This window comes from Aotus nancymaae, unplaced genomic scaffold (genome assembly GCF_030222135.1).
Source record: "Aotus nancymaae isolate 86718 unplaced genomic scaffold, 86718_ANA_hifiasm-v0.15.2.pri h1tg000103l, whole genome shotgun sequence".
NCBI lineage: Eukaryota > Metazoa > Chordata > Mammalia > Primates > Aotidae > Aotus > Aotus nancymaae.
Genome location: NW_026988518.1, coordinates 3,420,230 through 3,438,157, shown reverse-complemented (window position 1 = coordinate 3,438,157; position 17,928 = coordinate 3,420,230). Strand labels below are relative to the sequence as shown.

Sequence of the window (17,928 nt, the reverse complement as noted above, 5' to 3'; positions counted from 1 at the left end):
GATGCTAGAAAATGTTTACATTTTCTCTAGCATTTGTTATGGGAATAGATTTGTGAGTGTGAAAATCGTAAGTGGAAAGCAGAAACGGCATGTACTTAGTTTTCTTCTAAGGTTATTTTTAACTGTATACCTAAACTTCAATAAGAGATTTCTAATTCTACTTATTAGAACATTTAAAAGTAACTTGAAAAATATTTTAGATAATTGATTAAAATCAGCTGAATAGATTGCACAGATACTTTTATTTGAATTTAATTTATAGTATTAAAATTTTTGCTACTTAAATTTTCAGGCATTTTTGGAGCTAGCAACTGAGGAAGCAGCTATTACTATGGTTAATTACTATTCTGCTGTGACACCTCATCTTCGTAACCAACCGATATATATCCAGTACTCCAATCACAAAGAACTAAAGACAGATAACACATTAAACCAAGTAAGTATGTGTAGGTACATAAATAAAATGGCCTAGAACGTATTATGAGTCTCATAAACATTAACAGGAAGGAAATGTTAACCCATTCAGATGTTTCTTACAGACATTTTCTTGTAATTTTTAAGGTATTTTTGTGCAGAATGTTTCTAAGTATTAAATACTATGTAAGTTTGAATTCCTTTAAAGCCCTGGTCAAATGTAGTTTTTCTTGTTGCAAGTTAAAATTTTTGTGTAGAAACTATCAGGTGGGATTTATTAGTAGCATAAACTATTTATACAGTTCTCCTGCTTAGAATTTAAGGTATGAAGTTGGGTGCCTTTGGTTATTTGACTTTTTATAGGTCTTAATTTCTTATGGAAAAATTTTTTTTGAAAATGTGTTAATGGTTTTCCTGGAAAAGAAGTCTTAAGGATGAAGAATATATGAATGTATTGATGTTTTAAAAATATAATGTAGAAGATACTGTTTAAAATTCATATATCTAAAAATTAGTATTAGAACGCTTTTGTTTTTATTTTTTGTTTTTTCTTTTGAGATAGAGTTTCACTCGTGTTGCCCAGGCTGGAGTGCAGTGTTGCAATTGCAGCTCACTGCAACCTCTGCCTCCTGGGTTCAAGCGATTCTCCCACCTCAGCCTCCCAAGTAGCTGGGATTACAGGCGTATACCACCACACCTGGCTAATTTTGTATTTTCAATAGAGATGGGGTTTCTCCATGTTGGTCGGCTGGTCTCGAACTCCTGACCTCAGGTGATCCGACCACCTCAGCCTCCCGGAGTGTTGGGATTACAGGGGTGAGCCACCATGCCTGGCCTAGAATATTTTTTTGACCTACATTGTAAAAGACTGCTGTAATAATCTAAAATTTTAGTTCTTTTAGTGTAGTTTTAAAAGTAATTATATCTTTCTCTTTGAGTACAAAACAAACTTTTTCTTAAATATACATTTCTTAAAAATGTAATGGAAAACTATGCCTCATAGATTTTTGTCGCTTTTTGCAGTGACAAAGTCGTGTTGATAGTTTATGAAAAACAAGCTTGTAAAACTTTTGACCTGAAAGATAAGGCTCAAATTTCAGCTGTTTTTTTTTTAATGTGTTGATAAATTTTTGATTTTTTTGAAAAATGATGTACACTTGTAATAATTTATCAAGACTAAGTATACCAAAAGAAAGTATCTGCTCTTCTTTCTTTTTACTTAGATTTCTTTTTTTGTGGCATTTTTAACTTGTTTTTAACAAACAATTGTATATACTTATGGTTTACAATGTGATGTTCTGATACATATATATTGCGGGATGATCAAATCTGGTTAGTTAACATATTCATCACTTCAAATACTTACAATTTCTTTATGGTAAGAACATTTAAAATTCCTTTAGCTATTTGGAGGTGTACAGCGGAATGTGGAAAAACTTTTTCCTCTGCTCTCATACCACAACAATCAGCACAGAAGACTTCTGTGGCCACAAATGTGGGGGAGTTTTTTTCCACATGCCAAGCAAGCAGTCAGGACTACAGTGGACACTAGCCTGTGTTCTCCAACTTAGCTCAGTTCCAATGCTTTCTGCCAGGAGATAGCATCAGATCCCACAGGTCGAGGGCTCAGTCCCACAAGACCTCCTCAGACACCAGCAAGTCAGACCTCCGGAACTTCTCATTGACCAACTTCAAGTTGGGATTTCCACAACCCCCTTTTTGGATTTTGTTAATTAGCTAGACCAGCGCACAGAACTCAAGGAAACATTTACTAGTTTATTGTATAGGATATTATAGAGGATAATATGCCTCTAATTATGCCTAGGTCTTTCAGGTGACCAGCCCCCATCCTGAAGTGGGGCTGTCAGCCATAAGTCAAGTCATTAGCATATGAAATATATCAATCACTTTGGAGATTTATTAGGAATTTAGAGTTGTATGCCAGGAAATGGGTTTGAGGACTAAATGTTTATTTTACAGTGTCACAACAAAACAATATGCATTACAATAGTTGCCATGCTGTGCAGTAGATCACGGGAACCTATTCTTCCTCTCTGAAACTTTGTACTTTGACCATCATCTCCCCTTTCCCTGTTCACTCCTTCCTTCCTCAAGTCTCTGGTGACTATCTTTCTACTCTCTACTAAAATGAGTTCAACTTTTTTAGATTCCACATATAAATGAGATAATGTGGCATTTGTCTTTATTTGCTTGGCTTATTCACTTAGCATACACAGTGTCTTCTTAAAATGCTGTAATATCCTATTTGTATTTCATTATTATTCAAGTAATTTGCGAACACATTCTCATTTTAAAAGATTAAACAAAAGGAACATGTAAAGAATAAAGCTTGGGGTCAGGTGTGGTGGCTCACGCCTGTAATCCCAGCACTTTGGGAGGCTGAGGCAGGTGGATCACCTGAGGTCAGGAGTTTGAGACCAGCCTGGCCAACATGGCAAAACCCTGTCTCTACTAAAAATACAAAAAGAAAAAGAAAATTAAAAAAAAGAAAATTAGCTGATCATGGTGGCAGGTGCCTGTAATCGCAGCTACTTGGAGGCTGAGGCAAAGAGAATTGCTTGAACCGGGGAGGCAGAGCTTGCAATGAACCCAGATCGTGCCTGTGCACTCCAGCCTGGGTGACATCTAAAAAAAAAAAAAGAATAAAGAGACCCCATCTAAAAAAAAAAAAGAATAAAGCTGGAGCACCTACATAGATGTTTGTGGAAGAGGGGGACTTGTAATTTTAAATAGGATGACTGGTAGATGCCGCATTGAGAGGGGATATTTGAATAATGAACTTCAAGGTGGTTAGGGAATAAGCCACTTATTCCAGACAGAAGGAATAATCAAGGCAAAGTTCCTTGTGTTGGAAAAAAAAAATGCTTTTATAATTATATTTTTCCTTTTCTAAAGCCTTTCAATTTCCTTTGGTCATCTTTTTTTTGTAGTTGGTTATGTCTTACGACTTAACGGTACTTTGAGGATACTAATTGGCGTATTTAAATAATACGTCAGTATATACTGAGTTATCATTTTTTCAGTGTTAGCATTTCTGTTTATCTTGTTCTTACTCTCTTTCATCCCCCCTCTGTTGTCTTTTCATATTTCAGAATGGACAATTAGATTTTGTTAGAGTTGTGTGCTTTCCTCTAGGATAAAATACTGAAGAATGTATACTAAGCTGTTATCCCCACCCCCATTCTCCCTAAATACCAAAGAGGCCTTTATTCTGGGCCAACAAAACTCCCTTTAGAATATCTGGTACCAGCAGAGCACTTTGGCTCATGCCCATAATCCCAGCACTTTGAAAGGCTGATGCAAGTTCAGGGCAGCAGTGAACTGTAATCACACAACTGCACCCCAGCCTTGTCAACAAAGTGAGACCCAGTCTCTTAAAAAAAAAACAGAGAAGAAAATAAATTCTGGTTTCTTTAAGGAAGAGTTTTCTGTTATTTTTTAATGGTGAGGGGACAAGTTGGTCAAAAGGGAGAAGAGAAATTTAGCTCTTTGTTAATGAGCTAGACTTTCGGTTCATCCTTTTTTCACCCACTCTTCTCCTCCTGTGAACCTGCCAATTACCAGTTTGGTTCCATTCATTTTCTGTGTTCCAGGAATTTGATAAAATTATTCTTAGCTAATGATGACCTTAACTCCCTTCAGTGTTTGTTAATTATATTCATTTATTTCTAGGCATTTTAATAGGGTTTCATAATAGAAAACATGCACATGAGTATGCATTAACTATGAATTCTTCCACATCTCTTCATGAAATCATCAGGTCCTATCAGTTCACACTTTTTAATTATCTGCGTGGTTTTCTCCATCTTTCCTACTTGTATTACTCAAACACACTCATCTCTTGACTATGTTACTACAACATTTCTCTTTATAAACTACTTTCTTTTTCTTTTCCCTCTTGGAGTTTTTTCTCTCTAGTACAGCCAGTTAATATCTTTCTCAAATTCACCTATCTAAGTTCTCCCATGCAGTATATCCTGTTCATGCTTAGGGTAAAGGCCATTTCTGAGATCACTACTTTTTGTCTTCTATCTTATGACTACTCCCACCCTATTTGCTTATGCTTCTGTCCCAAAAGTAATGGTGCATCCTATAACCTGGAATGCTTTCTCCTGATGTCAGTTATTTCTGCTGTTATGTCACTGCTCTCATGCATGGAATATTGTGGGTTGGCCTGCCTTGTGCACCACACTTCCACCTCACACTTCACATGGCCAGTGTTAAATATCTTGAGGTTTCCCTTTAGCTATTTCTTCTCCTAAAAGCTATCCCATGATAAGCAAAGAATAGATTAGGTTTGGATTGAGAGCCTTAACTCCAAATGAGATACTGCTATGCACATAACCAGAGTGGTCAAAATTAAAAGGATAGGTAATAAAATGTTGGTGACAATGTAGAAAAGCTTGAACTCTCATATATATGATGAAAGGACCATTTTTGAAAACTTGAAATTTCTACTAAAGTTGAGCATGTATCTATTTTTGACATAGTAAACTCGCTCCTAGTTACATACCTAAGAACATATACATAGGTATGTTAAAAGAGATGTACTAGAAAGTGAATGGAACACTGTATGTAATAGCCCAAAGCCACAAATTATCCAAATGTTCAACAGCAGCAGAATTTGTTGTGGTGTATTCATTTAGCAGAATACTGTATGATAATAAAAATGAACAAGCTACTGCTTGCTACCTGCAAAACATGGGTAGTGTACATCATAAATTTATTGAAAGAAGCCAAACCAAACTAGAACACATCTGATAAGATTCCATTTATGTAACTTGGAGGAAGCATGAGTATGGCTTCTAGAGGGTTGATAATATGCTGTTTTTTATCTGGGTAGTTATTTCACAAAGATGCCCAATTTGTGATATTTTATGGAGTTTTATACACTTAGGATTTGTATCCTTTTCTGAGTGTGTGTGTAATATTTTGATAAGGAGTTTTATTAAAATACAGATTGGCAAGCCAACTCTGCTCCATGAATTAGAGAAAAAATATATGAACTCATTAAAAAAATGAAATAATAAAAATATATGAAGTAATTTGTTACTGATGTGGGAAAACATGATTGTTAAGCCATAAAAGGAAAATAGAGAACAGTGAATAGTATTAAATAAAAGTATGAATAGTATTGAATTAAAAGTATGAATAGTATTGAATAAAAATAAGAATAGTATTGGGAAAAAGTATGGAATAAGTATAAGATTAATACATATATACTTGTAGATGTAGATAGTATCTTTGGAAGGATGCCTAAGATAATACTGTGAGGGGTTGGTAGGGGTAAGTAGACTAGGTGACAGCGTTGCAGGGGAATTTTCAATCTTTTACACCACTGTCGTATCATTATCATAGATTCCTATTTTTAAAAACACATTTTATTATTTGAAGCAGCAGATGTTAGTGTTTTTCTAAGTTGTGGTAGTCTTATGCTTGTTATTATAGATAAATATAGTAAGAACATGTTCACTAATGAAGATAATATTGCAGTGAGCTACTTACAATATTTAAATATGTTTAAACATTTGAATAGATATTGCTCTCTAAATCTGATTTTACCAATTTACAGTTATTTTTCAATAATATCAAGATGTCTACTAAAATAAACAATAATCGTGTTTCAAATTGTTCTGTTTTAATTAAGAAGTCATTTTGGCTAATATATACATTTATACATAAAATTATTAAGTAGCATTTAAATGCTTGTTTAGATATGTATGTGGACTCTTTCATTCTCAAGCCATGTGATCTGTGATTTTATAATATTTTAGTAAAATGACTGTTCTTGTTTTTTCTCCCGAGTGTCCTAATTCTTTTGTATTTTCCTTTCCTTTCATTAACCTGTTAATATAGATTTTTCAAACTTTGTAAAGCTATGTGTAGGTATTTGTGGTATTTGTCGTTGTTATATTTTAGAACTATTTGCCTTTGTATATTTTTTGGCCACAGATAAGGTAAAAAGAAATTATTTCCTTATAGAATCTGTCATAATAATAATAATAATAGGAAAGGGATAATAGTAATAAAGGCAGTCTTTTGGAGCATTTAACATATTATTTGATCGACAGATTTTTCTACAAATACTGTGTTTATTCAGTTTTATAGGTATATTTTTCACATTTTAGAATCAGAAATTTGATGTGTTCTACAATAGTCTATTTCAGTTGACAACATCTTATTAGTTGTACATAAAACAATAGTGCATTTTATAATTGATGGTGTATGTGATACCATAAAACGCATGAGAAATAGCCTTCATATTATAACTTAAAGTTTACCTGAAAATTTTGTTTTTGGACTGGAGTACACATCAGTTTCTATTCTAAAAATTTTAGTCTCAGAAGTTTAGTGTAGTATGAAAAATTTATATTCTAATTGCTCCTGTTTTAAGATTGTATTAGAAATAATAAGCTTTCTGGGAGTTATTTTGGATAATTTAGTAACCCCCTCGTTGAGATTTATGATGTATCTGTTATATGGAGTGATTAAAGTGTTATTCTCTAAATTTCTGTTTAAAACATTTTCTGAGTATAGAGGTGTCTATAAAACTCTATCTTGTTCTTTTGAGAATGAATTACATATCCTATCTTTTTCCTTGTTTAACATTGATCCCAAAGCCTGGATACTTTTTTTGAACAAAATACTAGTAGAATATTTGACATATTAAACAGCTAATACCTGGCTCATATACTCATAATACCAGGTGCTTAAAAATAATTGTCGAGTGGGCATTAAATTTTGTTTAATCTGTGTAAGTTCTAGGAACAAAGTGAACTAGTAGTGTAACAGGTAGCAAAGTATATGACATTAATAGATGTGTTTCTAAACTACTTAATCTTAATTTCCAGCGTGCTCAAGCAGTTCTTCAAGCTGTGACAGCTGTCCAGACAGCAAATACTCCTCTTAGTGGCACCACAGTTAGCGAGAGTGCAGTGACTCCAGCCCAGAGTCCAGTACTTAGAATAATTATTGACAACATGTACTACCCTGTAACACTTGATGTTCTTCACCAAGTAAGTTTAATCTGCTTAATTACCTATAAGATAAATAATAATATACTCAGTAAATAATGTTTTGATTTTAATGTTTTAACAGATATTTTCTAAATTTGGTGCTGTATTGAAGATAATCACATTTACAAAAAATAACCAGTTTCAAGCTTTGCTCCAGTATGGTGATCCAGTAAATGCTCAACAAGCAAAACTAGTAAGTCTTTCTTTTGAGCTACTGATGTTTTTTCATTGAGATGTATATGTAAAATATATATGTGTATATATACTTAATGATACCTTGTAGCATTATAGATAGTAGTAATTGATGGCATTAAAATATTAAGAAACCTTAATATTTGGCATTAAAAAAATGTTTATTTTTAGGAAAATCATAGTTACAGTTAATCATAATGTAGGCTTCTTTTTTTTCACGTTTTTGTTTTAAATTTAAGGACAAAAGTCTGTGCTGTTAAGAAAAAAGCAGGACTACATTGTGGATGCACATCTGCGTAAGATTTGAAGTGGCTTTTAGTGGGAGTTTCAAAGTAATTTTCAAGACAGTTTGGCTGAAATACATCAATACAGATGTGGCTCAAATGCTATGATAGGTTCTCAGTTTATTTAAAACTCTATATTCTCTTAATGTCTTTTTTTAAAAAAAGTTTTATGAATATGTTTCTAGTCAACTTTTTATTCATATCATTTATCTTTTTTTGTTGTTGTCATATGGAGGATATGAGGTCATTAAGACATGTAAAATTTCCCCTGTCAGGGCTGCTGCTGAAAACGGCATACCACATCTTTGCTTCCAAGTACCTTAATCTTCTGTTTGTATGTCTTAAATCTACTTTTGCTTTGTCTCTCTAACTTTTTGTGCCATAGTATCTCATTATTATTACTATTCCATTATTAAGACATTATTATAAAACCATTTGATAAACTTACCTTTGTCTTAACTGGTTTTCTTTCTTTTTTTTTTTTTTTTTTTAAATAGAGATGGGGTTTCTCCATGTTGGTCAGGCTGGTCTCGGAACTCCCAACCTCAGGTGATCCGCCCATCTCAGCCTCCCAAAGTGCTGGGATTGCAGGCGTGAGCCACCGCGCCCGGCTAAATTTTTAGTTGTTCGAACTATTTTCTTTCTTTTCTTTTCTTTTTCTTTTTCCTTCTTTTTTTGTTTTTTTTTTTTGGTTAACAGAATCTTGCTCTGTCACCCAGGCTGGAGTGCAGTGGTGCAGTCTTGGCTCACTGCAACCTTCACCTCCTGGGTTCGTCTTAACTAGTTTTCTTCCTTTCATTCTTTGTTTTACTTTCAGACTAATTATTGTTTCTAATACTTAAATGCCTCCTCCAGATCAAGATCACTTCTGTGGAGCCCAGACCATTTTTAATAATTGTTTCATTGCATTTCCATCCTCACAACCTCATTTCGGGAACAAAATTAGTTTTAGGTAGCAGAAAGGCTGTACAAGTAATAGTAGCATAATTGTAATAGTTTACCAAGTGCTATAGTCATTTTTTTCTGACCACTACTCTGTATTGTCTACAAAAGAGGGGTTTTTCCTGTGTTACAAGGGGATGCTAAGATTTAAAGATGTGCATTACTTATAATGAACATTGCCTGTAAGGTCAACATTTTTTCAGTCTTCCTTTCAGTACCCTTTCTCTCCAGTATGCTGCTCCTCACTGGCTCTCAGGTATAATCTAATCTTATTAGACTTTCCTTTTCAGGCATAGGTTAACAATTAGAATTCTTTTCTTCCAAAAATAAGTAACCCTTTTCACATGCCCTGGCTACCAAAATCAGTGTGGTATGAGGTTTTATCAGTAGGAGACAATCTAGAAGTCATGGTTTCTGTGGCATTTTTCACAACTTCAGACATTGAAATATAGTGTACATTTTTCTTGATGTGGAATATTTTCCTTGCTCTTCTGCCCTGAGGAAAAGTATTTGTTAAAGGACCAATTAAATGAAATATGACTGGGAATTATACTGTATTTGGGCTATAATTCTTATGGGGAAAATATGTGTATCTTGTCTGAAGTAATACATAGTTACATTTAATCTCATCATAAAAGATAGTACCTCAATTATGTCAACTGAAATTTTGAAGTTTTCATTTAATCTTCTGTGAATAGATAATAAGCATCCAACTATAATATTGATGTTTGTCCACAAGTATATACTCAGGTCTTTTTGACAAACATCTTAAGTTATAATTCTAAGAGAGTAGATCATTGTTTTATTAAGTACTTATTCGGTATCAATTCACACTTCACATTCTAGAGAAGGAAAAAGAAATTTGTTTCCTAAACTTGCTTTGCCCCTTTACCTTGTAATCTAGACCCTTTGTTAAAATTTACATTTTTGATAACTAGAGTAATGTTCATTTTACATGCCTGCATCTGGGCTCTACCTAGAGAATATCACATAATATTATATAATCTGACAGTTGGTACCAGTTTAAATCCATCAGCATCAACTACAAATAAGCCCTCTACTTTTAAAATCTCTTCACATTTCTTCAGTCAACATGTTTTTGTTTTTCATAATGCCTATATCAGATAGAAATTTTCCCTTCTACCATATCTCTTCTCAATCACTTGCTTGAAGAAGAAAATCACATGAAAGCTTCATCAGCTTTTCTTGCAAAATCTGCTAATACTCAACTTGTCTTTCTCTTCTAATAAAAAGCATGCATGTTTAGTTGTCTAAGACCAATAAACACCAAAGCCTATCATCTTCTGCCTTTCAGGAGACTGCACTATCAGTCATCCCCTCTTTCTCATTTATTTATCTTTATACTGGCCACTTTTTGCCAGTTTCAAGCATTCTCAGCCTCTTTGATTTTAAATGAATTTACCCTCAACTTGGAATCCATCCATCTGTAACTCTACATACTTTCTATCACCCTGCCTCTCTTCTCCCTTTTCATTCATAACCAGACTTCTTAAATAGGCTATCTTTGTTGTTTATTATCTCCTCATTTTCTCTACTTATTATAATTTGGTTTTAGCACTGTTTACCCAAATTGCTCTTCCCAGTGTTACCAGTGATTATTAGAGTAGCTAAATGCCAGTGATACGATTCAGTCCTTACCTTACTTAATATTTAGATAATAATTGGTGCTGTATACCATTGTCTTAAAATTCTTTCTCTTCCTGGTCTCTGATACTTCTCACCTAGATTTACCCTACCTCTCTGGCTATCTTCCTTGTCAGGTTCTCCCCTTCTGCCTGGGAGGCCTCACCTGCTCTCACAGGTCAGTTAAACCTCTGTGATTCAGTGTTCACATCACATTTTCTAGCTCAGACCTCCCTTAAGAGACCCACGCTAAGAACCTGGCAGACTAATGAATATCTTCAAACTTAGTGTGTTTAATCCAACTCCTGTTTTTGATGTCCCCTGTGTTAGTAAAGTGCAAGATACCAACTTCAGACTCATTAACAAGCCAGAAAGCATATTTTTCCCTTTCCTTCCAGTCTATCTTCAGATACTATTGATTATACCTCCTAAATTTTTGTTGAATCTGGCCTTTTTTCTCTTAACTCTTTGGTTACCATTCCAGTATAAGCCAGTGTTACTCAAGATGCTGGTTTCTCAAGGTAGGAGTGTGTGTCAAACTGAAATCAGCATACTTCTAGCAACAGTATGCTTAATGTCAATATTGACATAAATTTTGACACAAACTTCTTATATTCGTGCAGAGTAACCTGGATTGCTGAACCATGCATCATAATTTTAGTAGCACTGATGTAGTCATCATTCTCTTTCATAGCTCTACTTCACTGGCCTTCTGACTGAACTCACCATTTTGACATCTTCCTCTACCTCCATTGTTTTTCCACAGAGGACCAAAAATGATCTCAACTTCCAAGTCATATTGCTTTCAATCACAATGCCCTTTAGTGACTTTGTGTCCTTGTGATGAAGTCCACAGTCCTTATCATGGCTTACAAAACTCTAAATCAGTCCTCAGCTTGCCTCTCCAGTCTCTTCTCATGGCTTTTTAGCTATTTTGGACTTCTTTAAATAGCTTCCATATACTGTATTTTCTCTGATGTCTTGTAAAATCTCTGATGTCTCAGTCTTACAGATTGCTGTTCCATTTGCTAATACTATTTTTTCTCTTCATCTCTTTATGCCCAACTTCTGCTTATCTTCGTCTTTCAGGTATCAGTTTAGAAGTCTCTTCTTGAGAGAAGTCTTCCGTAAGACTAGATTAGATCCCTTCCTTTCTTAGTTCTCAGTAACACACATAAAATTTATAATTTGTTAAATGTGTGTATTTTCTGTTGGACTGTAAGTTCTGAGTACCATGTCTGCTTTGTACTCTGCTATATTTCTTAAGCATTGACATTTAGGGTGATAATCAGAAATCATAGTGAGAACCCTAATTATCAATAAAAAGTATTTTATATGATCCTCATATTTATTAAAGAACACATCTTAATACCTTTTAGAAAATCTTGTTTATTTTTTGGAAAACAATAGGCAAACATGTGGCTTCTCGTGGCTTTCTAATTCAGCTTTTACAGTGTTGAGGAATGTAATTACTTGATACATAAAAAAACAGTCTTTTTAATAGTATAATAAGACACAGTGTAATCTCCTTTTCACTTGGAATTTAAAAATTATTTTATGTAGTCCTTAAATTACAACACACGTGAGTAGGAAATGGTTATTTTTGTTTTTTTGTTAATAGAAACAGCTTTTCAGAAACATGTCTTTATTAGGAATATCTTTAGTTGACACTGGACATTGATACTGTGTCTTTTGGAAGTCCTGTTTATATGATCATTTTATTTTAACATATAAGTGGGTTGTTTCTTATTATTTATTTCTTCTAGGAGATTGTATTTCATCACTAACATAATAAAAATAAATATGAGGTAAAAATATATCATTCATTTTCTTCTCACAGAGTAAGCATTGTTTTATGCAGAGTCTTTGAGACAACTAATGGAATTATCCTTTCCTATTTTCTTGGGCAAAGATTTTCCTTGACTATGTTTAATTTACAGTGTATATATTTTACATTCATATTAATGGAGGATTTATGATGAAATCAATTATTTTAAGATGCTTTAGGAAAATCCTGCATAATCTACCAGGTCAGGTTATTTGATATTCGTAAATAATTAGTCTAAAGTATTAGTAGTATAAGCTTAATTTTGTGTTGTTGATTTTGATAATTTTTCATGACTTGCCAAAAATTAAAAAGTAGATATTTAAAGAATTTCGATGTTACGGTTTCTCTCAGCATGTGTTAAATCTGATCCCCAACAATCTCTTCAAAAAAGCAAACATTGAGAAAAATGGTAATCGTTTTGTTGTGGCTTTTCATGTTTTCAAAAGTCCATATGCGGTGTTTCATTGTGTTGGTTTAATTATGATTTCTATGCCTAATATCTTTCCTTGTTTTGATTTTCGTGTTTTAGCCATAAATTTTAAATTTACATGAAATTTTTTTTTCTGAAGGTTTTTGCTTACTGTTTAAACTTTAACTGTGAGTAGGCATATTTAGAAGGTCGTTCTGCAAATCGTTTTGAGTTTTTACTGTCAGAAATCTTTGCTCCAACAAGCTCACTGCATTCCTGATTGCTGAATCATAGGACTGGTTTGTGTGCTACTGCTGTTTCTTGGATTTTGCAAATACATGAGCTTGACGTGAACCTGCATATATTTTTTGAATTTGATTTACTCCCTTTCTTATTTATGGTCACCTGCTTTAGCCAACTATTATACCTGGATTTCTGTTCTCATGCACTCTTCAGCTATTTCTTTCCTCTTTTGCTAAACAATGATTAATTTACATCTTATTTGCTTATTTCTGTAGCTCTTATACCTTACGTGTACTTGTGTATCTTCCACCTACATAAAGTTTTTTTTTTTTTAATATTCAAAGGGAAATTTTCAAAGCTTCTTGGAGGACTTTCTAACAATTGGCATATTCATTAGATAATTTGGCAGTCGACCTCAGTATTGCTGGGAAATAATTCAGCTCCTAAGAAACTTAGTGTGGGTTTAGTAATTTTGTATTAATACTTTTAGCATTAACCTAGATACTGTGACTCTAAGCCAGGTCTTTTCTCATAAGGTATCATTTTCTCTTTGATAATAGTGAAGTAGTCACCTAAGAGTGAATTTTGCTACTCATCTTTTGATATTCATCTATTGTGTAAAAACATCAGTTCTACTACTTACCTCACATTTTCCCTATAGGAATGCTATATTAGTAAATGAATACCCATCTTCTGTGCTTTGTTTGCCTTTACAGCAGCGTATTGAATTAATAGTTATGTTATTCTGGCTGATAAAGTTGATACATGGCTTCCACTGTTATGTGATGATGGGTACTTTGCCTAACCCAAATATAATTCAAATCCTGATGTGTATGAGGTCCCTTTGAGTTTTTACCAGTGCTGTATTTAAGTGGATGAACCTGTGCTGAATCATGTTCTAGGTTAGTTTTTAGGTAGGTTAATTCGTCACATAAAAATTTTGTGTATTAAGAGAAAAGGTTTTATATTCCCAGAGGTGAGAATATTTGAATTAAAACTTTATATACTTAAGCTGTAGAGGTTTACTGTCTCCATAACAGGACATGTTCATTCTTCTAACGAAAACTTAACAATATGTTCCCCTGTTCTCTAGTTTGTTAACAGCTTATAGCCAGCTGAACTAGAAATGATGATTATATAGGAGCAGAAAAATACAAGATAATCATAGCAGTAACATAGTCCTTTAAAATTCATGATGTATTTTCACATATGTGATCTTTAATTTACTCTTCATAATAACCCTATGAAGAAGCATGACCGCTATTGTCATTATTCCTATTTTCCAGAGTAAGAAATTGAGATTCAGAGAGGTTAAAAAACTTGCTTAAGATAACCTAATAGAGTCTAGGCTTTTAATTAATTCTAGACCTGGCACTCATCAATTTCAGAACTTTTCTGGAATAACATTAGATTTGCTAATTTCATCAAGATAATCTGATTGGGGTTGAACATTTCAGGTTAAGGAAAATACTAGCTTTTTTCTTTTTTACCTCATTTTATGGGAATTGCTATTATGTGTTAGGATAATTTGGTTTGAAGCAACCTTGTACAGTGTAGCATCAAATAGCAGTTACTTCATAAAACTGTACTGATTCATATAAGTACTGCCATCCAGCAATAAATATATGTATAATAAAATTAACCTTACTGAGCAGGGTAATATGGTACTACTTCAGTAGGACTTCCTGTTTGTGACCCTTATTAGTTTTTAAAAATTAACTTATTTGCAATTATAAAAAATTAAAAGTATTAGCATGGATGCTTAGCTGGTTGTATTTTAGATTGAAGTAGCATTTTCTATTTAAGGAAGATAATATTTGGTGGAAACTAATACATGCACAGCTAAACAACAAAATAAGATGTATGAAATTTTAATCCTTTTCCTGGTGGCTTTTAAGTTCGAGTTTTCGTTCTTTATTTTTATTATTAAAATTATACTTTCACTAATTTTTATTCTTTAAGATTGCTGATATACTTTATTCACTTTTACAGGCCCTAGATGGTCAGAATATTTATAATGCCTGCTGTACCCTAAGGATTGATTTTTCCAAACTTGTGAATTTGAATGTAAAATACAACAATGATAAAAGTAGGGATTATACTCGACCCGATCTTCCCTCTGGGGATGGACAACCTGCATTGGACCCAGCTATTGCTGCAGCATTTGCCAAGGAGACATCCCTCTTAGGTATGATTCTTATTGTCTTAACCACTTTTCTCTCATTTTGCCAAATGGAAAAATACCAGTAAGTATAATGAATCACCCCATTTTGGACCTTACCAAATTGTGTTTGGTTTCATGAGTTTTATTTTTCTCAAGTGAGACAGGCATATGAATACTGTTAAGAAAAACCCAAAGTGTTCTTCCTAAGTGTGATTAAAATTATGTTAGTTTTGTTCCTTTTAATACCTTCACCTTTTCTTCCATGTGCTGTTTTCCCAGAACAAAAGAAGGAAAGCTTTAATGAAGAATTACTGTTGAATTCTTAATGACATGTTTACACTTTAAACTTTATGTCACTATGTCTAAGTCTAGACCTGAAGTTCTTGTGTGTGTTTTTCAGTGCTGATTTGATTGTTTTAATTCATTATTGCATGGAAACAGTGAAATGTTAAAATATAAAACATACATAATGGGTGGAGGCATATGGAATTTTTTTTTGAAGCATATTATAGTGCCCTTTTTTAAAAAACATTTTAAACTAGAAAAATTTTCTGTAAAATTAGTTTTGCTATTTATTTGCATTGTATCTTAATCATTTATATTTTACTTTGTACCACAATGGATTTGAGCCACCTAATAAAAATGCAGTGCAAACATATGCAACTTATAGTTGATAGAGTGGAATCACGATGAAGAAAAAAATAAAGAAAAATCTTTTGTAAGTAAAATGAGCAGTGATTTATAAGTTAAGATGGAATTTTATAGTTTCCTTTTATTTGATGTATTCTGGTATTTATAAGATTATCTTTAAGTCTTGATTTTTATACATATGCAACTCATAATTGATAGTTGACAAGCTCTTAAAGTTTAGCTTATGTCCATCATTTCAAAAAGAAAAAGTACTATAATGTAGTTCTTGGAAATATTTACTTCTTCCCAATATATAACAATCATGCCATCAGTTTGTGAACCTGAGATTGGTAAGTGGTATATGTGTAGAGAGAGATACTCTAAGGCAGTTGATACTTAATTCTGGTAACTAATCAGAATTAACTGTGTGTTAATTCCGGTAACTTCAAATAAATCTGACCCTTTATTCGAATTTTCTGGTATGTCTAGCACAAGTTATAGTGTTTATTATGTTATTATGACTGTAGTAGATGCTTTCAGTCACTTACACTCTTTCCTGACAGAATCTCTGTGTGTTGCTAGCTTAATTCTTAATTCCCTTAATTTTTCTTTCAAGTTAATATAATTGAATATTTCACAGTGTGCAGGTTTTAAAGGCAAAGTCAAGAGTGAAACATGGTCCTTGCTTATAATTATTACTATAGATTATTAAACTCTTTACTGATAGAAGTTGTTATAGAAAAGAATCAGAATTTATTGAGTAGCTTCTAGGTCATAGGCATTCAGCTAGGTACTTGGTAGATACATTACTTTGTTAAAATAGGTGATGTCATCAAGATTTTACACATAGTTTCTAAGAAGTTGAAAAATTCACATGCAACTCATTAAAGAAACAATTTAAAAGGAAAATACCAAGAAACTCCGGCTAGCATAAACAATGGACTACAACAGTCCACTTCTTTGGACCCTACTGAGCTATGTATATTTGCCCATCTGAGTATATTTAGATGTGTTTGGATCGTGGGTGGGAGGCATGGTTAGAAATCACCTGGATTCCTCTAGGGAATTCATCACCATTTCCTTGCGATCTTAGGACCTTGGTGAAACTTATAAAACAATATTAAAGTCATTTTAAATAAAGATTATGAAGCCCTAGCACAGCTAGCTTCTGTCTTACTCTATGCTTTTCTTATTTTTTGAGACGGAGTCTTGCTCTGTCACCCAGGCTGGAGTGCAATGGCATAATCTTGGCTCACTGCAACTCCCGCCTCCCGGGTTCAAGTGATTCTCCCACATCAGCCTCCCAAGTAGCTGGGATTACAGGTGTATGCCACCACACCTGGCTAATTTTTGTATTTTTTAGTAGAGATGAAGTTTCACCATCTTGGCCAGGCTCGTCTTGAACTCCTGGCCTTAGGTGATCTGCCTGCCTCAGCCTCCCAGAGTGCTGGGATTACAGGCATGAGCCACCATGCCTGGCTGCTTTTGTTCATTTTTTAAGTATTCTACATTTTTACACTAAGAGTATGTAAATTAAGTTGCTCACTTGGTAACAAAAAAAAATTATCTGGTGTCTTTTTTCACTTCTGTGTTGAATTTTTTAGTATAATGCATTTTTGTTTCTGCATGTCTGCCTCATAGAATAGAGGAAAAAAATATTTAGCCTTTCCTAAATGACTTCATGTTTTACCTGTTCGAATGTTTTTACATCTTGTTACAACTGGACTTTTAAAGTATACTCAAAAATAGGTTAAAAGTAGGTGAGTTACGGTTTTTAAACATTGTTTACAATGACATCCAGTATGGCATGAGTGAGGTCATGCCTTTTAGATGAATAACTAAATCTTTTCTGTGTTTCTATTCCTCTAATTATTTAATCAGATGACTTCAACAAAATAGTAGTGATAGGATTAATTTCCTGCTGAGTCTTCCTCAAATGGTACTTGTTCAAAATGCAATAATTGATAGAATATTTATTTCAAAGATTTTGTAAGAACACAAATATAAGGTGATACTCTTCTGCTAAATATTTGTAGTTAGGGCTTCCCTTTACCTTGTATGATTTTTAGAATTAGCTACTTGACTGAATTTAATTACCTAAGAATCAGTACTATAAATTTTAATTGACTTATTTTACACAG

General features: G+C 33.3%; 1 protein-coding gene across 5 annotated transcripts in view; it reads left to right on the top strand.

Moving 5' to 3' along the window:
* The window catches only part of PTBP2 (polypyrimidine tract binding protein 2), an 83,652-nt gene that overhangs the window by 40,302 nt on the left and 25,422 nt on the right, over nucleotides 1–17,928 (top strand). For all 5 annotated transcript variants that reach the window (XM_012458476.3, XM_012458474.3, XM_012458475.2 and 2 more), the window contains exons 5-8: nucleotides 293–436; nucleotides 7,287–7,451; nucleotides 7,534–7,644; nucleotides 14,986–15,181. In XM_012458476.3, the coding sequence (XP_012313899.1) occupies nucleotides 293–436; nucleotides 7,287–7,451; nucleotides 7,534–7,644; nucleotides 14,986–15,181 (616 nt within the window). The remainder of the gene's footprint in view (nucleotides 1–292; nucleotides 437–7,286; nucleotides 7,452–7,533; nucleotides 7,645–14,985; nucleotides 15,182–17,928) is intronic.